At 40.0% G+C, this 14,395-nt stretch overlaps 2 protein-coding genes across 4 annotated transcripts; one reads left to right on the top strand and one right to left on the bottom strand.

Moving 5' to 3' along the window:
* The first annotated feature begins 375 nt into the window (after window positions 1–375).
* Window positions 376–5,102, top strand: gtf2f1 (general transcription factor IIF, polypeptide 1). 3 transcript variants are annotated; one of them, XM_084372258.1, is made up of 14 exons: window positions 376–397; window positions 745–818; window positions 1,028–1,074; window positions 1,272–1,344; window positions 1,535–1,728; window positions 1,872–2,042; window positions 2,253–2,458; window positions 2,594–2,741; window positions 2,864–2,919; window positions 3,175–3,306; window positions 3,705–3,775; window positions 4,003–4,144; window positions 4,268–4,406; window positions 4,591–5,102. In XM_084372258.1, the coding sequence occupies exons 2-14, from the start codon at window positions 807–809 to the stop codon at window positions 4,793–4,795; spliced, it is 1,596 nt and encodes a 531-aa protein (XP_084228384.1). In that variant the 5' UTR covers window positions 376–397; window positions 745–806; the 3' UTR covers window positions 4,796–5,102. The 3 variants fall into 3 exon arrangements, with proteins under 3 accessions (XP_084228384.1, XP_084228383.1, XP_084228385.1); XM_084372257.1 differs by lacking the exon at window positions 376–397 and adding an exon at window positions 404–622; XM_084372259.1 differs by lacking the exon at window positions 376–397 and adding an exon at window positions 447–469.
* Window positions 5,103–5,993: 891 nt separating this feature from the next.
* Window positions 5,994–10,378, bottom strand: LOC311267661 (GDP-L-fucose synthase-like; the record flags this gene model as incomplete). The annotated part of the gene is made up of 10 exons (XM_084370854.1): window positions 5,994–6,049; window positions 6,385–6,484; window positions 6,616–6,695; window positions 6,870–6,936; window positions 7,132–7,196; window positions 7,284–7,417; window positions 7,930–8,003; window positions 8,192–8,320; window positions 8,448–8,562; window positions 10,224–10,378. 10 exons carry the CDS (start codon window positions 10,376–10,378, stop codon window positions 5,994–5,996), a joined length of 975 nt encoding a protein of 324 aa, XP_084226980.1.
* Between the last annotated feature and the right edge of the window lie 4,017 nt (window positions 10,379–14,395).

Here is a 14,395-nt window from a genome sequence, read left to right as displayed (position 1 = left end):
AATTAGTTTTTGATGAAGGGATGAATGAATGTTACAACAGCTCAAGATCTCGAATTAATTATAGCGTTATCGGAAAACAAAGTTTTGTTATCTTGAGATCTCGAGAAAATTATCCCGTTATCTCGGGAAAACGGCAGTTGTTATTTCGAGATAATAACTCGACATCCCGAGAAAACAAATGAAATTAACTCGTTATCACGGGAAAACGGGGGAAATAAAATGTATGAATGCATGGCCCTTTAGCGCGTCCGCACTTTAGGGCTTCTGTAAGAACAAGAACAAAGTGCCATCGGCTAAACCAACTAAACAATAGAAGGAAGGGTGGAGCAGGCTGGTAGGAACCATTATTTCTCGTCCAAGTTTCCTGTCGACTATTTAAACTAACGGAACAAATACGGTAGCAGTGCGCGCACCGGGTTAATCATCAAGAGACATTTTCTGTTAAATATCCTCAATTCTGTTTACTTCTGTGTGTATTCACAACTTGTTTTGTACCTTAATTTCACATAAACGTCACTTGAGCTTGACGCAGGGCTGTCCTAGCAGCGGTTAGCATTAGCTACAGCCTGCAGCTAAAACGGCTTGCTGCTGTTTACGTTAGCATCAGGTGCTAACAATAACGGTACAGGAATCTTTTGACAAAATACCGCTCTTATCAAGGTTTACGTTGCGTCTGTTTAATTGTTATTAGTTTAATGCCTGCTTTCTCATAAACGCTACTCTTCTTTAATTTTTTTTTAACAGCATACACAACTGGTCAGAATCAATTGTTGATGTGGTGAGAACATCTAGAGAGAAGACCAGCCATGACTTCACTGGTAAGTATTCACTCTACTTCACTCTCGCCAACAAACAAAATCGTAGTTTTATTAATGGGGTCTGGTCTTGTGCGTGTAAACGTATGAAAAGCTACCTTTGCTGTAGGTGTAAGTGTGTAGCCTTCACATGTATACCCTCAGTGCTCTGATAAAGACAACATGGTGGTGAGTACATTAAACAAAAGCATCTGAATCTGTCTGTCTTGCAGGGGAGCAGCAGTTCCTCAGCTACAGAATACACTGTGCGAGTCCCCAAGTGAGTATCACAGCTTGACATCCACCTTTATAAATGGACATTGATTTATGGAGGTCATGATGTAAGTGTTCCTGTGAATGTAGTTGTTTAATCTGCAGTAAGTTAGTTTATGATCTGGCAGCTGTTCCTGTGACCCTGACTAGGAATAAGCAGATGAAGTTAATGGCTTTTTGTTTGTATTTCTGTCCGTCCCATAGAAACACCAGCAAGAAGTACAACATCATGGCTTTCAATGCAGGAGACAGAGTCAACTGCTCAACCTGGACACAGGTGGGCTTCTTGTCAGTGTGTCTTCACATGACAGATGGTTTTGAACTGCACCCACCACTCTCATACTGAGAGGGAAATGACAAGCAGTGTGGTTACAAAAGAAGAAATCAGAGAAAACATAAAATCTGAAGATTGAAGCCATCCTTCAGTTTTACATTTCTCCAACATCTCCCTCCCTGTCCCTTCCCAGGCTCGCATGGAAAGGGACATGAGTGCTCGGCGGATATACGGGGAGGAAGAGTCGCAGGAAGGTGCGGCTGGCAGTGAGTTCGGCAAAAAGCAGCGTGAGGAAGCACGGCGGAAGAAGTTTGGTATTGTGACACGTGAGTTCAAAGTGGAGGACCAGCCCTGGATTCTTAAGGTCAACGGCAAGGCCGGCAAGAGGTGGGAAAAAGACCCCAACATATCTTTTTTTTAACCTGTCTACATACATTTTTTAAACATGAAGCTGTGAAGTGGGCATGAAGGGACATACTGAATGTGTTCTCAGCAGCAACTCTCTCCCTCTGTGTTTATGTTTGTTTCAGGTTCAAAGGTCAAAAGAAGGGCGGTGTTACAGAAAATGCATCCTACTACATCTTTACACAGTGTCCTGATGGAGCTTTTGAAGCTTTCCCTGTCCACGGCTGGTACAACTTCACACCACTGGCCAAGCACCGAACTCTCACTGCCGAAGAGGCGGAGGAGGAGTGGGGCAGGTGAGTGTTCATTGTGAAGAAGAAAAAAATATATAAGTATTTAGTTTACAGAACAAGTGCAGAGACATCTCCTAACTGCAATCTGGGGAAAAGATCCTATCTTTAAATATGAATTTAGCTATTACAGAACCTAACTAGGACTAGCAGTTGGTAAAAGAGACCTCGGTTGTGTCAAAGATTTTATATCACACACCCCTCTCTCTTCTACAGGAGAAACAAAGTGGTGAATCACTTCAGCATCATGCTTCAGAGACGTTTCCGGGAGCAGGAGCGCGGTGAGGATGACGAGGACGAGGCCGACAAGTCGGGGAAGAAGAAAAAGAAGGCAGGTGGGAGAGGGGGCGACCTGCGCATTCACGACCTGGAAGACGACCTGGAGATGAGCAGCGACGACAGTGACAGCAGTATGGGGGATGGTAAGACGAGCATGGTTAAACTGCCGCTCCTGAATCGTCTTCCATGAATCGTGACATCATAAACTTGTAAGTTAACGGCCACATCATGTCACCATGTGATTTTCTTTTTCTTCCACTCCTCTCTTTATTGGACAGATGGAGAGAGCAAGTCAAAGGCGAAGAAAGACACGGGGAAAGGAAAAGGAAAGAAAAAGAAGAGGAAGAGCAATGAGGAGGCCTTGGAGGACAGTGACGACGGCGATTATGAGGGTCTAGAGGTGGATTACATGTCAGATGAAAGCAGGTCAGATCCATTGCATTGTTGCACTAAAACATTTGCACTTCATGGAAGGACAATGGATGTTTTGTTTTGTTTTTTTTCCCTTCTTTAACTCTACTATACTAAATTTTGTTTTCAAAAAACAGTTCAGACGAAGAGCCGGAAAAAGGAAAACCCAGTAAAGTAGAGGAGCACCCAAAAGGTCAGACTGTTGAACATTACTGATTTTTTCTAAATAAAGAAGAGACACTGATGATTTTAAATGAATCATAAAGATATAATGCATGTAATAAAATGTAGAGCATGATCACTGGGCTATTAATAACTTGGCTGTGATAAATGACATTACTAGCAGACATCTATTTCGGTGCATCTCAATGTTTTTGACTTATTGTCTCAACTGAATGAATGACTTGTATTCAAACTGTTTTCCTTTCAAATATCTGTCCTTTCATAGGGATTGATGAGGCATCTGAAAGCGAGGAGGAGAGCGAGGAGGAGAAGCAGAATGAAGAAGAGGCAAAAGAGGAGGAAGAGGAGGAGGAGGGAAAGAAAACCCCGGTCCAGATGGAAAAGAAGAAGAAAAAAGGTAGTCAATAGGTCATTAAATACTCCTTTTTGTTATAAGCATTTTATCTTATTTCATTAATCCATCTTTTATTTTCCTTTTGTCAAAACGAGTCAAGTTGTTCTGTGTTCAGACCACATTCTAAACTGTCTTTAAGCTTTACACTTGCACTTACTTGTTGGCGAAATGTAACTCACTCTATTAACCGTATTCCTACATGAACACACTTCAGCACAGAACCACATCTAATACATGCCTGCAAAGACTGAATATGAATAAGATGATATATCCAAAAGTCCATTTTAAATGTTAAAAAAAAAAATGAATTAAATCTTGAAAAGGTTAAAGCTTAACTGATACTCACAGACACTTGTGTGTGTTCATGTTTAGTTTGAATTGTGTGGATTTTTGTGTCACAGACAGCAGCGGCGAGTCAGACAGCTCAGACGACAGTGATATCGAGGGAGAGACGGCCTCCGCTCTGTTCATGGTGATTATTGTGATTGCGTGGCTGAATGAATTGTGCATGTTTAAGCTGTTCTTGAGTCAATAATGTGGCTTTGTCATAATTCTGATAAAATGATGCAGCAAATTCTTTTCACCAGCAGTGACTACTGTTGAGTTTTAGCAGCTATTATACTTTGGCAGTGAATGTGTGAATAGTTCTGTTTTTCTTTGTTCTCATCAAATTTCTCTCTCTTCAATTCTGTCTCTCAGAAGAAGCGCACGCCTCCTAAACGTGGAGGCGGGCGTGGCTCTGCTGGCAGCTCCAGGACTGGCAGTCGCCCCGGGACACCATCCATAGACTCCGCCGCGACTTCCAATACACTCCGTGCTGCTGCCAGTAAACTAGAGCAAGGTTTGTGCTCATAAAACTCAAATACACATGATAAATAAAACAAGACACATGACAGATGTATTGAAGGAACCTGTTGAACGTTGCCAACTGAAACTTGTTGCCCCATTCCATCTCTCCGCACAGGAAAGAGACAGACTCAGGGTCCTGCTACTGACTCACCAGCTGCTAAAAGGCTGAAGATGGAGCCCAACACTCAGAGCCCTGCTCCCTCTGGGAAGAGTACGCCTCAACCCCCATCAGGCAAATCCACTCCTAGCTCAAGGTACATCATTACCACTCTTCATATATGAGGTTATTTATTTATACTGAAATAACTTTGAGAAGCAAAAACTAGAGAACTGAAACTACAAAAGTGCATCATAAATAACATCAAAAGTACAAATTAATTTAAGCCCAAAAAGAAATAGTGAGCAGGTTAAGAACGTTTCTATCCATCTGCTCCACAGTGATGTGCAGCTAACAGAGGAAGCGGTCCGGCGGTACCTGATCCGTAAACCAATGACCACCAAAGACCTGCTGAAGAAGTTCCAGACCAAGCGCACTGGTTTAAGCAGTGAGCAGACGGTCAACGTGCTGGCACAGATCCTGAAGCGCCTCAATCCGGAGCGCAAAAACGTGAATGACAAAATGCACTTCTACCTCACCGAATAACTGATGGAGGCAAGGGGTGGAGAGGAATTTTGTTTTGTTTATTTCCAGAAAACCCTGACCCCTGGAAGAGAGGTTTTGTGCCGAGGTTATGTTCTGACATGCCACAGGATCAGAGGTTGAACAGGGGCAGTTGTCATCAAGTATTTTGTGAAGCGTCTTGAGTCAGTTCTTCATGGTCAGAAAACCTTTTGAATGCTGTGTGACAAGCAGCTCAATCTCTGTATGGTTCCAAGAATTTGATGAAATAAAACCATTCTTTGACTTGTTTTTCTTAGATAGAAACCTTAATAATAAAATGTTAAATCTGCTGCTGTGTAAGCCTTTATTGTTTGTCCCTCATCTGCCATTCACAGTGTTTTTTTTACTACATTTTGGATTACACCGATCTTGGAACTCTCAAGTACACGCCTGTAAAGTTTCGTGACTGCATCTTGAACTGTTGAGATGTTATTGTAATGATAAAATCTATCCACAGACCGTTACTATGGTAGTTCCCTCAACAACAGGCCTCTATAGGACAGAAGTTTTCTATGATGACGTACACACAGACTCACAAAAGGTGAAGACGATAGCAGTCGAGGCTGGTGAACAAAGACAACTATGCTACTCTACAACAGTATATGACAGCTTTAGGTGGAGGGGCTCAGCTTTTGTCTTTTGTCATCATCCGTTATTATCGACTCTGATCATGTTTGGTACCACTCCTGATTGCCATCAAGAGAAAAGGGAGTGCTGTCAGGGAACTTGTCCTTGTTGAAGTTTTGAGAGTTGCTAATTCTCTGAAGAATTGCACACTTGGTGTGATGCTTTCATGGTATGGCAAAAAATGATTCCTCATACATATGGACATTCTGAAATGTATTTTTAAAAAATAATTATACAAAAACTAGTAAATGTGAATCTGAAATTTTAATACAAATAACGATAGAGAATAGATGTAGAAAAGTTATACATGTATGTAATACAGGTTCAATATCAGGCTCTTTTCAAATCATTTAACAGTTTCATGAGAAATTTAAGAAAGGTTAGGTTACAATGACCCTTTAATTAATAACTTGATGTGAAATTCCTCCCAGAGATTAAAATATATTACTAGAGAGTATTACAGTATTGATTAATAGACCAATATTGAACAGTGATATAAATCTGCCTGACACCAGAACCAAAAGGTAGTTTGGTAGCTCAGCGTTTGGTCTCTTCATGTCCGGGCACTGTTGTAGTTGGCCACAAACCAATCACAGGTCATCTTTATACCTAGATGGAGAGAAAAAACAAAAACGTGTCACCTTCAGCAGGTGCAGTGTGCAGGCAAATATTTATTTAAAGCTCTTATTTGTATTTATAGTAGCACATAACTAACTTGCACCTCAGTTTTTTGTTACTTCGTAACGATTGCTTCACTTACAGTGCAGAGTTAAATATGTAAAGTATCATAAACACAACATGTTAGAACTTGTTTGGATATTAGCCTCGTGGATTTGTTCTGCTGCTTCTGTGCTACCATATGCAGCACAACTAGATAAACTTAAGTAATTTCATGCCAAAGCAACAGCAGTATCATTAAGATGCGCAGTACAGGGGACTCTGACCTTCTTTAACGGGCATAAAGGTGAAGTCTGGAAGGTAGCGTCTTAGCTTGGCAATGCTCGTTGTCTTCCTCAGCTGGCCGTCCGACAGGGTGGTGTCATACTGATGTTATGGGTCAAAGAGAGGCCTGATATTAACTCTGTGGGTTTTGAGCTAAATAGCCTACATACAGCATAGTTTAATTAGAACTAACAACAGGATCATAGGATCACTGGGGAATATTGAAAGGATACCTTTATTTCGCCTTTGAAGTCCAGAGCCTCTGCGATCATTTCCACGGCGTCTTTGATGGAGATCTCGTCCTCTTCACCCACTGAAAAGAAATGAACAGTGAATGAGTTAACTGCACATGTAGTGACTGTGTCTCGCATCTCTGTGTTTTGAAGCAACAACTTCTCCCATTTTCTTTGGTGTATCACACAATCACAAAGATCTACAGAAGGGCATAGTAATGCTGGCTGAGGGGTGAGCACAGCACTGTACTCACCAGAGAGGATAATTGGTTCAATTTCATCATATTCTCTCAGGACCCAAACAATCAGACGGCCCAAGTCCTGATAATTAACACAGATCATGAGACCTAGTAGGCTTTCTTAGTTGACATGTTATAATGTAATCATACCTATTTATTCGTAGTACAGTCAGAGATACATTTGCTCCGTACCTTTCCACTAACATATACTTACATTCTTAAACCACATACTATACAGTAGACGCACGTGACAGGTTAAAGCTCATAGATATCATACCCAAGAAAGGGTGAACAGTCTTCTTGCAGCTCCAGTGCCACATACAGTCACGGGAGTTCCTTCCACTGTAAGAGAGACATGAGTTTCTATGTGTTATTCACTGCTCACAGCTTGAATGTATCGAGATGGATTAGTGAGTCTTATTTACTCACTTTTGGCTTTGTATGTCTTGCTGATGAGCGCCGACATCACATGGGCTTTGTCTATGTTGAAGTTGTCATGGGGACCAAACACATTGGTCGGGATGACCGCTGTGTAACGATGACCATACTGCTCGAAGTATCCCCTGTCAACATAGACACAAACATACTGAGTAATGCCAATGTACGCTTTCTGTACCCGCTGAGTGAATCAAACCATCATAATATTACCATTAACTTAACCCTGTAATTTTGATGTCTAAACCTAGACAAGTAGTTTTGGTGCCTAAACTTTGAAGTTTTGGCATCAAAGCCTAGTCGAGGTCCCAAGACCTGACCAAGTAGTTTTGGTGCCTAAACCTAACATTGTAGTTTAATTGCCTAAGCCTAACCAAGAAGTTTTGGTGCCTAAACACAACCAAGAAGTTTTGGTTCCTAAACACTATCAAGTAGTTTTGGAACATAGGCCTAGTCGAGGTCCCAAGACCTGACCAAGCAGTGTTGGTGAATAATTCAACCATGTAGTTTTGGAGCCCAAACTTTGAAGTTTTGGCATCAAAGCCTAGTTGAGGTGCCAAGGCCTAACCAAGTAGTTCTGGTGCTCAATCCTTTGATAAAAAAAGCTTATTGTTGTTGTTTACACTGCACATCTGCTTACCTGTTCTGAACATCAATCAGCCTTTTAGCATGGGAGTATCCAAAGTTGGAGTCATGAGGTAATCCATTGTGTATCTATGACAGAGATATGCAATGCAAATAAAGTAAAGAAAACCAATGGCCTTTTGATGGCTCTGTTCACGTCACGCACTGATGATTAATGTCACTGAGAGAAACCAGAATTGAGAATTAATCCTAACTGATTAGTTTAAAGGCAGAGTGTTGCCTGAAGAAAGAGCATTCAGGTTCAATCCAAAGCTTACCATGGTCTCATCAATGGGGTATGTGATTTTGTCAGGGAAGATGCAGCTGGAGAGGCAAGACACAACCTTGGTGATGCCCATGTTATGGGCTGTTTGCAGTACATTGTCGTTGATTCTGAGGTTGTCGTTCTGTGAAGATGTTAAACTGTCACTGACTGGCCATTGCAGTTAAAAAACAACGTAGATGTTTCCACACCACGTGCACAAGTTTACAGTTTGCATTTTAGACAGCTGTGGTAGTAGATCATTGTCTCACCAGAAAGAGCAGGTTGTCCCTCATGTGTTCATAGAGTCCCCCAACTTTTGCAGCGAGGTGGATGACATGAGTTGGACGGTGCTTCTCGAACACAGCTTTGGTCTGCCCGAGATCTCTGTCCACATTTTTTTAAAGTTGGATAGAGATTGGAAAAACATACAGGTTAGAAAAAGATCGCTGTAACCTCGGGGTACCTGTTTGAATTCCTGTGCTGAAAGTCTGGATAGGGGAATCAGTAGCACTCTTTTCAACTTCTTAGGTTCCTCTGAGCAAGGTTGTCAATCCCTACAACAGTGGAGCAGACTCAAAGCTAACACATTACATGTCTGAGGCTCTTAACAAAGGTGCAGCTAAATGAGAGCAAACATGCTCAGCCAGAGATGTGCACAGACATTTTTTGGGGCAGAGACTCGCCCCACCCACAGATTCTCTAACACCACCCCGATGTTGCCGTACTGCATAATGACACAATTTTCATAGTTCAGTATTCAAACATTTTATCCTCAAAGACACCTAAGTATTCATGAAACCCTTTCGTGGGTCTTGTTTCCTAAAAACATTTTCAATGCTGAGAGTGATTTTTATTTACCCGCGACGCCTAATATTATATACTATAAATCCATTCATTTGACTGAATGACTGAATAATAATTTTTTTGAGTTGATTGCAGAGAGAGGGAGAGTGAGAAAGAGAGATCGACTGCTGGGTGACCTAGCACTGAGTTAGAGAGAGAAGGGGCGGTGAACTGCGCTGTTAATTCAAATGCTTGTTTAAACAGAAAGTGTTGAGACAACCGCATAAAAGGATGACTGATTTCACAGCAACCATAAGACCAGCAGGTCAGACAGGAATGTTCATCTATACCTCGCATCCCTCCTATATAGGTTTCTCAATAGGACATGCATTTGCAGTTATGACATTGGACAGTGAAAGCCTCTGTACCGTGACATGCTGAGCTACACGACAACAAAAAATGGCCTGTTGTGATTGTTCCGAACATCACACATGATAGCAGCCTAATGAGTGTCTTTTTCTTTTTCAGAAAAGGAAACATTTATTTTAGTCTTTAATTGTACATGTGAATTTTATTAATTAAAATATACAGTTTAGAAATGATATGTTCTCCTGATCACTTAGGATGAGCCAGTTAACCAGCCACAACGCCAGGTCTGGTGGATATTGTAAATTTCTGAGCTGGAATTAAAATAAATTAAAAAGAGACCATTTTCTATACGGATTATGTGTCGGTTTAGCGCCAAAAGGTTAATTGTGCTTCCCCACTTCACATCACTACATAAGTGTTGCAAACATCAGGGTCAGGGAACTTTCCACTGGACAAACTTTGCTATACTGCAAATTCATTTTACTTATAAGCTCTGCGCTGCAATTGGCAGCTGATAAAAATGACTTTCACAGGATGAACTGGTTAAAGAATGCACACCAATAATTGAATGATAGTTATATCTGTATTAATATGTAAATTAATATGGCATTTCTTTCTACATATACTGCTGGTAAGCTAGTGAATTTTAGCCATTTTATCTTATCCATAATACCACTTCATTTTTTATTTGTTTAAAAGATTTTGTATTATCTGAATCTGCAAAGTAACTTAAGTTATCAAATAAATGTAGGGGAGTAAAAAGCACAATCTTTGCCTCTGAACTGTAGTGGAGTAGAAAGTAACAAAAATGGAAATACTCCATCAATTACATTAATGTCATTTTTTTGCAGGCAGCCTCGGGTAGAAAAATAAAACTGAAGCAACTTAATTACCGAAGATCAGCGTCCTTGGAAGCCAGGAAGATCCATTCCTCTCCCTCCAGTTTCAGACCTTCCTCCATCACCACATGCTCAATGGCTTTGCCCACCATCCCAGATCCACCAGTCACCAGCACATGCATTGGCCCCGCTTTGGTGTCCGACTCCATCTTCACTATTTGTGATGGTGAAAACTACACAGAAAACAGGTTTCATGATTAAAAAAAGTTTGATTTTGTTGCATTACCATGAATACGTCAATTGAATAAACATAAATACATGTGCTCTAATACATAATATTGCCATAAATTAGGACTAGAAAGGTAACATCACATTTCTAATGCATTCCTGTTCCTTACCTTTGTGTTACAGGGCTGAAGTGAAGGTGAACATTAATGGTGCAGTCCTGCGTAAACACACCAACTGACCCTCCTTTATTATATCCTGTCATAGTTGAGGGAGGTGAGGTTATTGTTCGTGTCTCCTCCTAGCCATCAGTGAATTAGTGAATCCAGCGTTTTATTAAGTGCCTTTTACTTGATTTAATAAAGGACAAACAACAATACTAAATATATAGAGTGGTTTAGCCAGCCTTGTTTACTGATGTACAGAATAGACACAACGATGTTCCTGATATCACCAAGTAGTTAACAGCCCAGGATCAATGTCAAAGTTGTTTGCCCAGGAGCGCTGTTATAACCAACCAATCAGGGGTTAGGGTTAGGCATTTGAGACAGTGAGGTTAGGGTTAAAGGAAACCACAGGGAAGGTTGTAGATTAGAAAAAAGAAAAAAGGAAACAAGAAAAAATGTCCTAATTGGTTGGTTATAACAGCGCTCCTGGGCGAACAACTTTGACATTGATCCTGGGCTGTTAATTACTTGGTGATATCAGATCGTGCAGACACAACTGCCACTACTTTGAACTTCAAGAGGGCAGCGCTGAGCTGAGCAGTGCTGATACACCTGAGGTTCCGGCGCATCCAGGTGAAGAAGAAAAAAAAGACACTGCCAGCGTTTGAATGACAATGAATGAATGAATGAATGAGACAAAATTCCGCGATCGTCCGCCTTGGAAAAGAAATCCTGCTTCAATGCAAAGGACGCTTCAGAGACGCTGTTATGTGTAATGACGCGTCTTTTTATGTTTATCCTGCACAGCTGATTTGGGTTGAAATTCGCTGAGACTATAATCATTGATAATTAATGAGCTGTGTGAGGCTGTGTGAGACGCCACAGTCAATTGTTTGGACTTAAAGCTTAATTAATAAATGATTACTAAATCGAATGTTTGATTATGGAAACGATTGATAATTAAAAGAGTGTTAAAATCCTTTGTTTAAGTTAAAGTTGTCTGTTTTTGCACACATTTATAATCAATTTTGTCAATGGATTTTGTGTGGCAATTAACTATTTATTATGATTGTGTAGGCCCATGATTGGTGTAACTAGACTGAGTTTGAGAATGTATTTGTGTTAATCATTAATTTAATTTACTTGATTATTAATTAAAATTGTGATTATCATTCATACAATGTGATTCACCATACTAATTTAGTAACCTTGTGTATCTCTGTTTCTTTATGATTTGTGTTCAAGGTTATCAACTTGAACCTGAAAACTGAAAACCTGAAAACTTAAAGAAATGCAGAAAAGAAGATTTAAAAAAAGGAACTGAGTTGTCCACTGCGTCCTCTGTTGTGTTCTAGGCCTCTTTTCAAGTTTGGGCAGATATTGAGACAGAAGAAATCAGATAACTTGACACCAAACGTCATAAATATTCCATCAAAAATATCAAAAGTAATATTTGAATTTGACACCATACAGGGTTCTGTTAAGGACTTACAATATCACACATCACAGACATCTGAAGGCTGCAGGACCAGTCTGTCATTCTTTGTCTTTCAACAGGTGGGTAGCTACAACGTTTATGTCCACCCAGCCTATACAGTATGTCACTTGTGGTTCAGTGTAACTGTATAGTCTCCTATCCGGAGACCTTTTTTCAGCTCTGTGCACGGCCTCTGTTCATCACAGGAAGTAAATACAAATGCGGTCCCCTCCAAAACTATTGGAACAGCAAGGCCAGTTCCTTTATTTTTGCTGTAAACTGAAAACATTTGGGTTTGACACCAAAAGATGAATCTGAGACAAGAGATCAGTATGCCAGCTTCAACTTCCAGGAATTTACATCTAGATCTGTTAAATAACTTAGAAGATGGCACCTTTTGTTTGAACCCACCCATTTTTAAGTGAGCAAAATGATTGGAACATGTGAGTGACAGGTGTTTTTTGTTGCCCAGGTGTGTCCTATTACATTGATTATTCAAACAATAAATAGTGCTGAATGTCTACTCTCAGTTTCAGCTTTGGGTTTTGCCTTGGCAGACCGCATTTATAGTTAAAAAGGTGTAACCAACATGAAGACCAGAGAGCTGTCTATGGGAGAAAAACAAACAATTTTGAAGCTGAGAGAAGATTGAAAATCAATCAGAGCTATTGCACAAACGTTGACCATGGCAAGTACAACCATTTGGACTGTCCTGAAGTAGAAAGAAACCACTGGTGTACTCAGTAACAGACGTCGAACTGGTAGACGAAGGAAAACATCAGCAGTTGATGGGGTTATTGATTATTGGTTATTGGTTATTGTCGATGGGGTAAATTATTCGTTGACACTCTTTAACTTGTTTCCTAAAAACATTTTCAATGCTGAGAGTGATTTTTATTTACCCGCCACACCTAATATTTAATATTATAAATCAATTCTTTTGACTGAATGACTGAATAATCATTTGTTTGAGTTGATTGCAGAGAGAGGAAGAGTGAGAAAGAGAGATCAACTGCTGGGTGACCTAGTATTGACTTAGAGAGAAGGGAGCGGTGAAACTGTTGACAACCACATGAAAAGCATGGCTGATTTCACAGCAACCTAACCAAAACATGTCAGACAGGAATGTTCATCTATACCTCGCATTCCTCCTATATAGGAAATATAGGAAATGCATTTGCAGTTATGACATTGGACAGTGAAAGCCTCTGTACCGTGACATGCTGAGCTACACGACAACAAAAAATGGCCGGTTGTGATTGTTCCGAACATCACACATGATAGCAGCCTAATGAATGTCTTTTTCTTTTTCAGAAAAGGAAACATTTATTTTAGCCTTTAATTGTTCATGAGAATTTCACTAATTAAAGAATATTGTTTAGAAATGATATGTTCTCCTAATCATTTAGGATGAGCCAGTTAACCAGCCACAATGCCAGGTCTGGTGGATACTGTACATTTTTGAGCTGGAAGAAAAAAAAAAAAATAGACCATTTTCTATATGGATTATGCGTCGCTTTATCACCAAAAGGTTAATTGTGCTTTCCCACTTCACATCACTACATAAGTGTTGTTAATATTTAGCTCAGGGAACTTTCCACTGGACAAACTTTACTAAACTGCAAATTAATTAGCTGAAGCAGCTCAATCTCTGTATGGTTCCAAGAATTTGATAAAATAAAAACATGCTTTGACTTGTTTATCTTAGATAGAAACCTTAATAATAAAATGTTAAATCTACCGCTGTGTAAGCCTTTGTTGTTTGTCCCTCATCTGCCATTCACAGTGTTTTTTTTACTACATTATTGTGGATTACACCGATCTTGGAACTCTCAAGTACACGCCTGTAAAGTTTCGTGACTGCATCTTGAACTCTTGAGACGCAGTTGTAATGATAAAATCTGTCTACAGACTGTGACGTAAAACCTGCTTCTATGGTAGTTCCCTCAACAACAGGTCTCTATGTCCCCTTTCGTTATTATCGACTCTGATCATGTTTGGTACCACTCCTGATTGCCAGCAAGAGAAAAGGGAGTGCTGTCAGGGAACTTGTCCTTGTTGAAGTTTTGAGAGTTGCTAATTCTCTGAAGAATTGCACACTTGGTGTGATGCTGCTATATAAGGCTTTTCTGTTTGTACCCCATCTGTCATTTACAGTTTTATTTTCATGGTATGGCAAAAAATTATTTCTCATTCATATGGACATTCTGAAATGTGTTTTTTTCAATAATTATACAAAAACGAGTAAATGTGAATCTGAAATTTTAATACAAATAATAAAGATAGAGAATAGATGTAGAAAAGTTATACATGTATGTAATACAGGTTCAATATCAGGCTCTTTCCAAATCATTTAA

This window comes from Pagrus pagrus (genome assembly GCF_965226575.1).
Source record: "Pagrus pagrus genome assembly, chromosome: 13".
NCBI lineage: Eukaryota > Metazoa > Chordata > Actinopteri > Spariformes > Sparidae > Pagrus > Pagrus pagrus.
This window is presented reverse-complemented; position numbering and strand designations above follow the sequence as displayed.

What these genes read in the sequence shown, in the direction of transcription:
- gtf2f1 (XM_084372258.1), top strand. An exon ending in TACACTGTGCGAGTCCCCAA is followed by an intron (nt 1,075 to 1,271) that starts GTGAGTATCACA and finishes TCCGTCCCATAG; the next exon opens with AAACACCAGCAAGAAGTACA. An exon ending in GCGGAGGAGGAGTGGGGCAG is followed by an intron (nt 2,043 to 2,252) that starts GTGAGTGTTCAT and finishes TCTCTTCTACAG; the next exon opens with GAGAAACAAAGTGGTGAATC.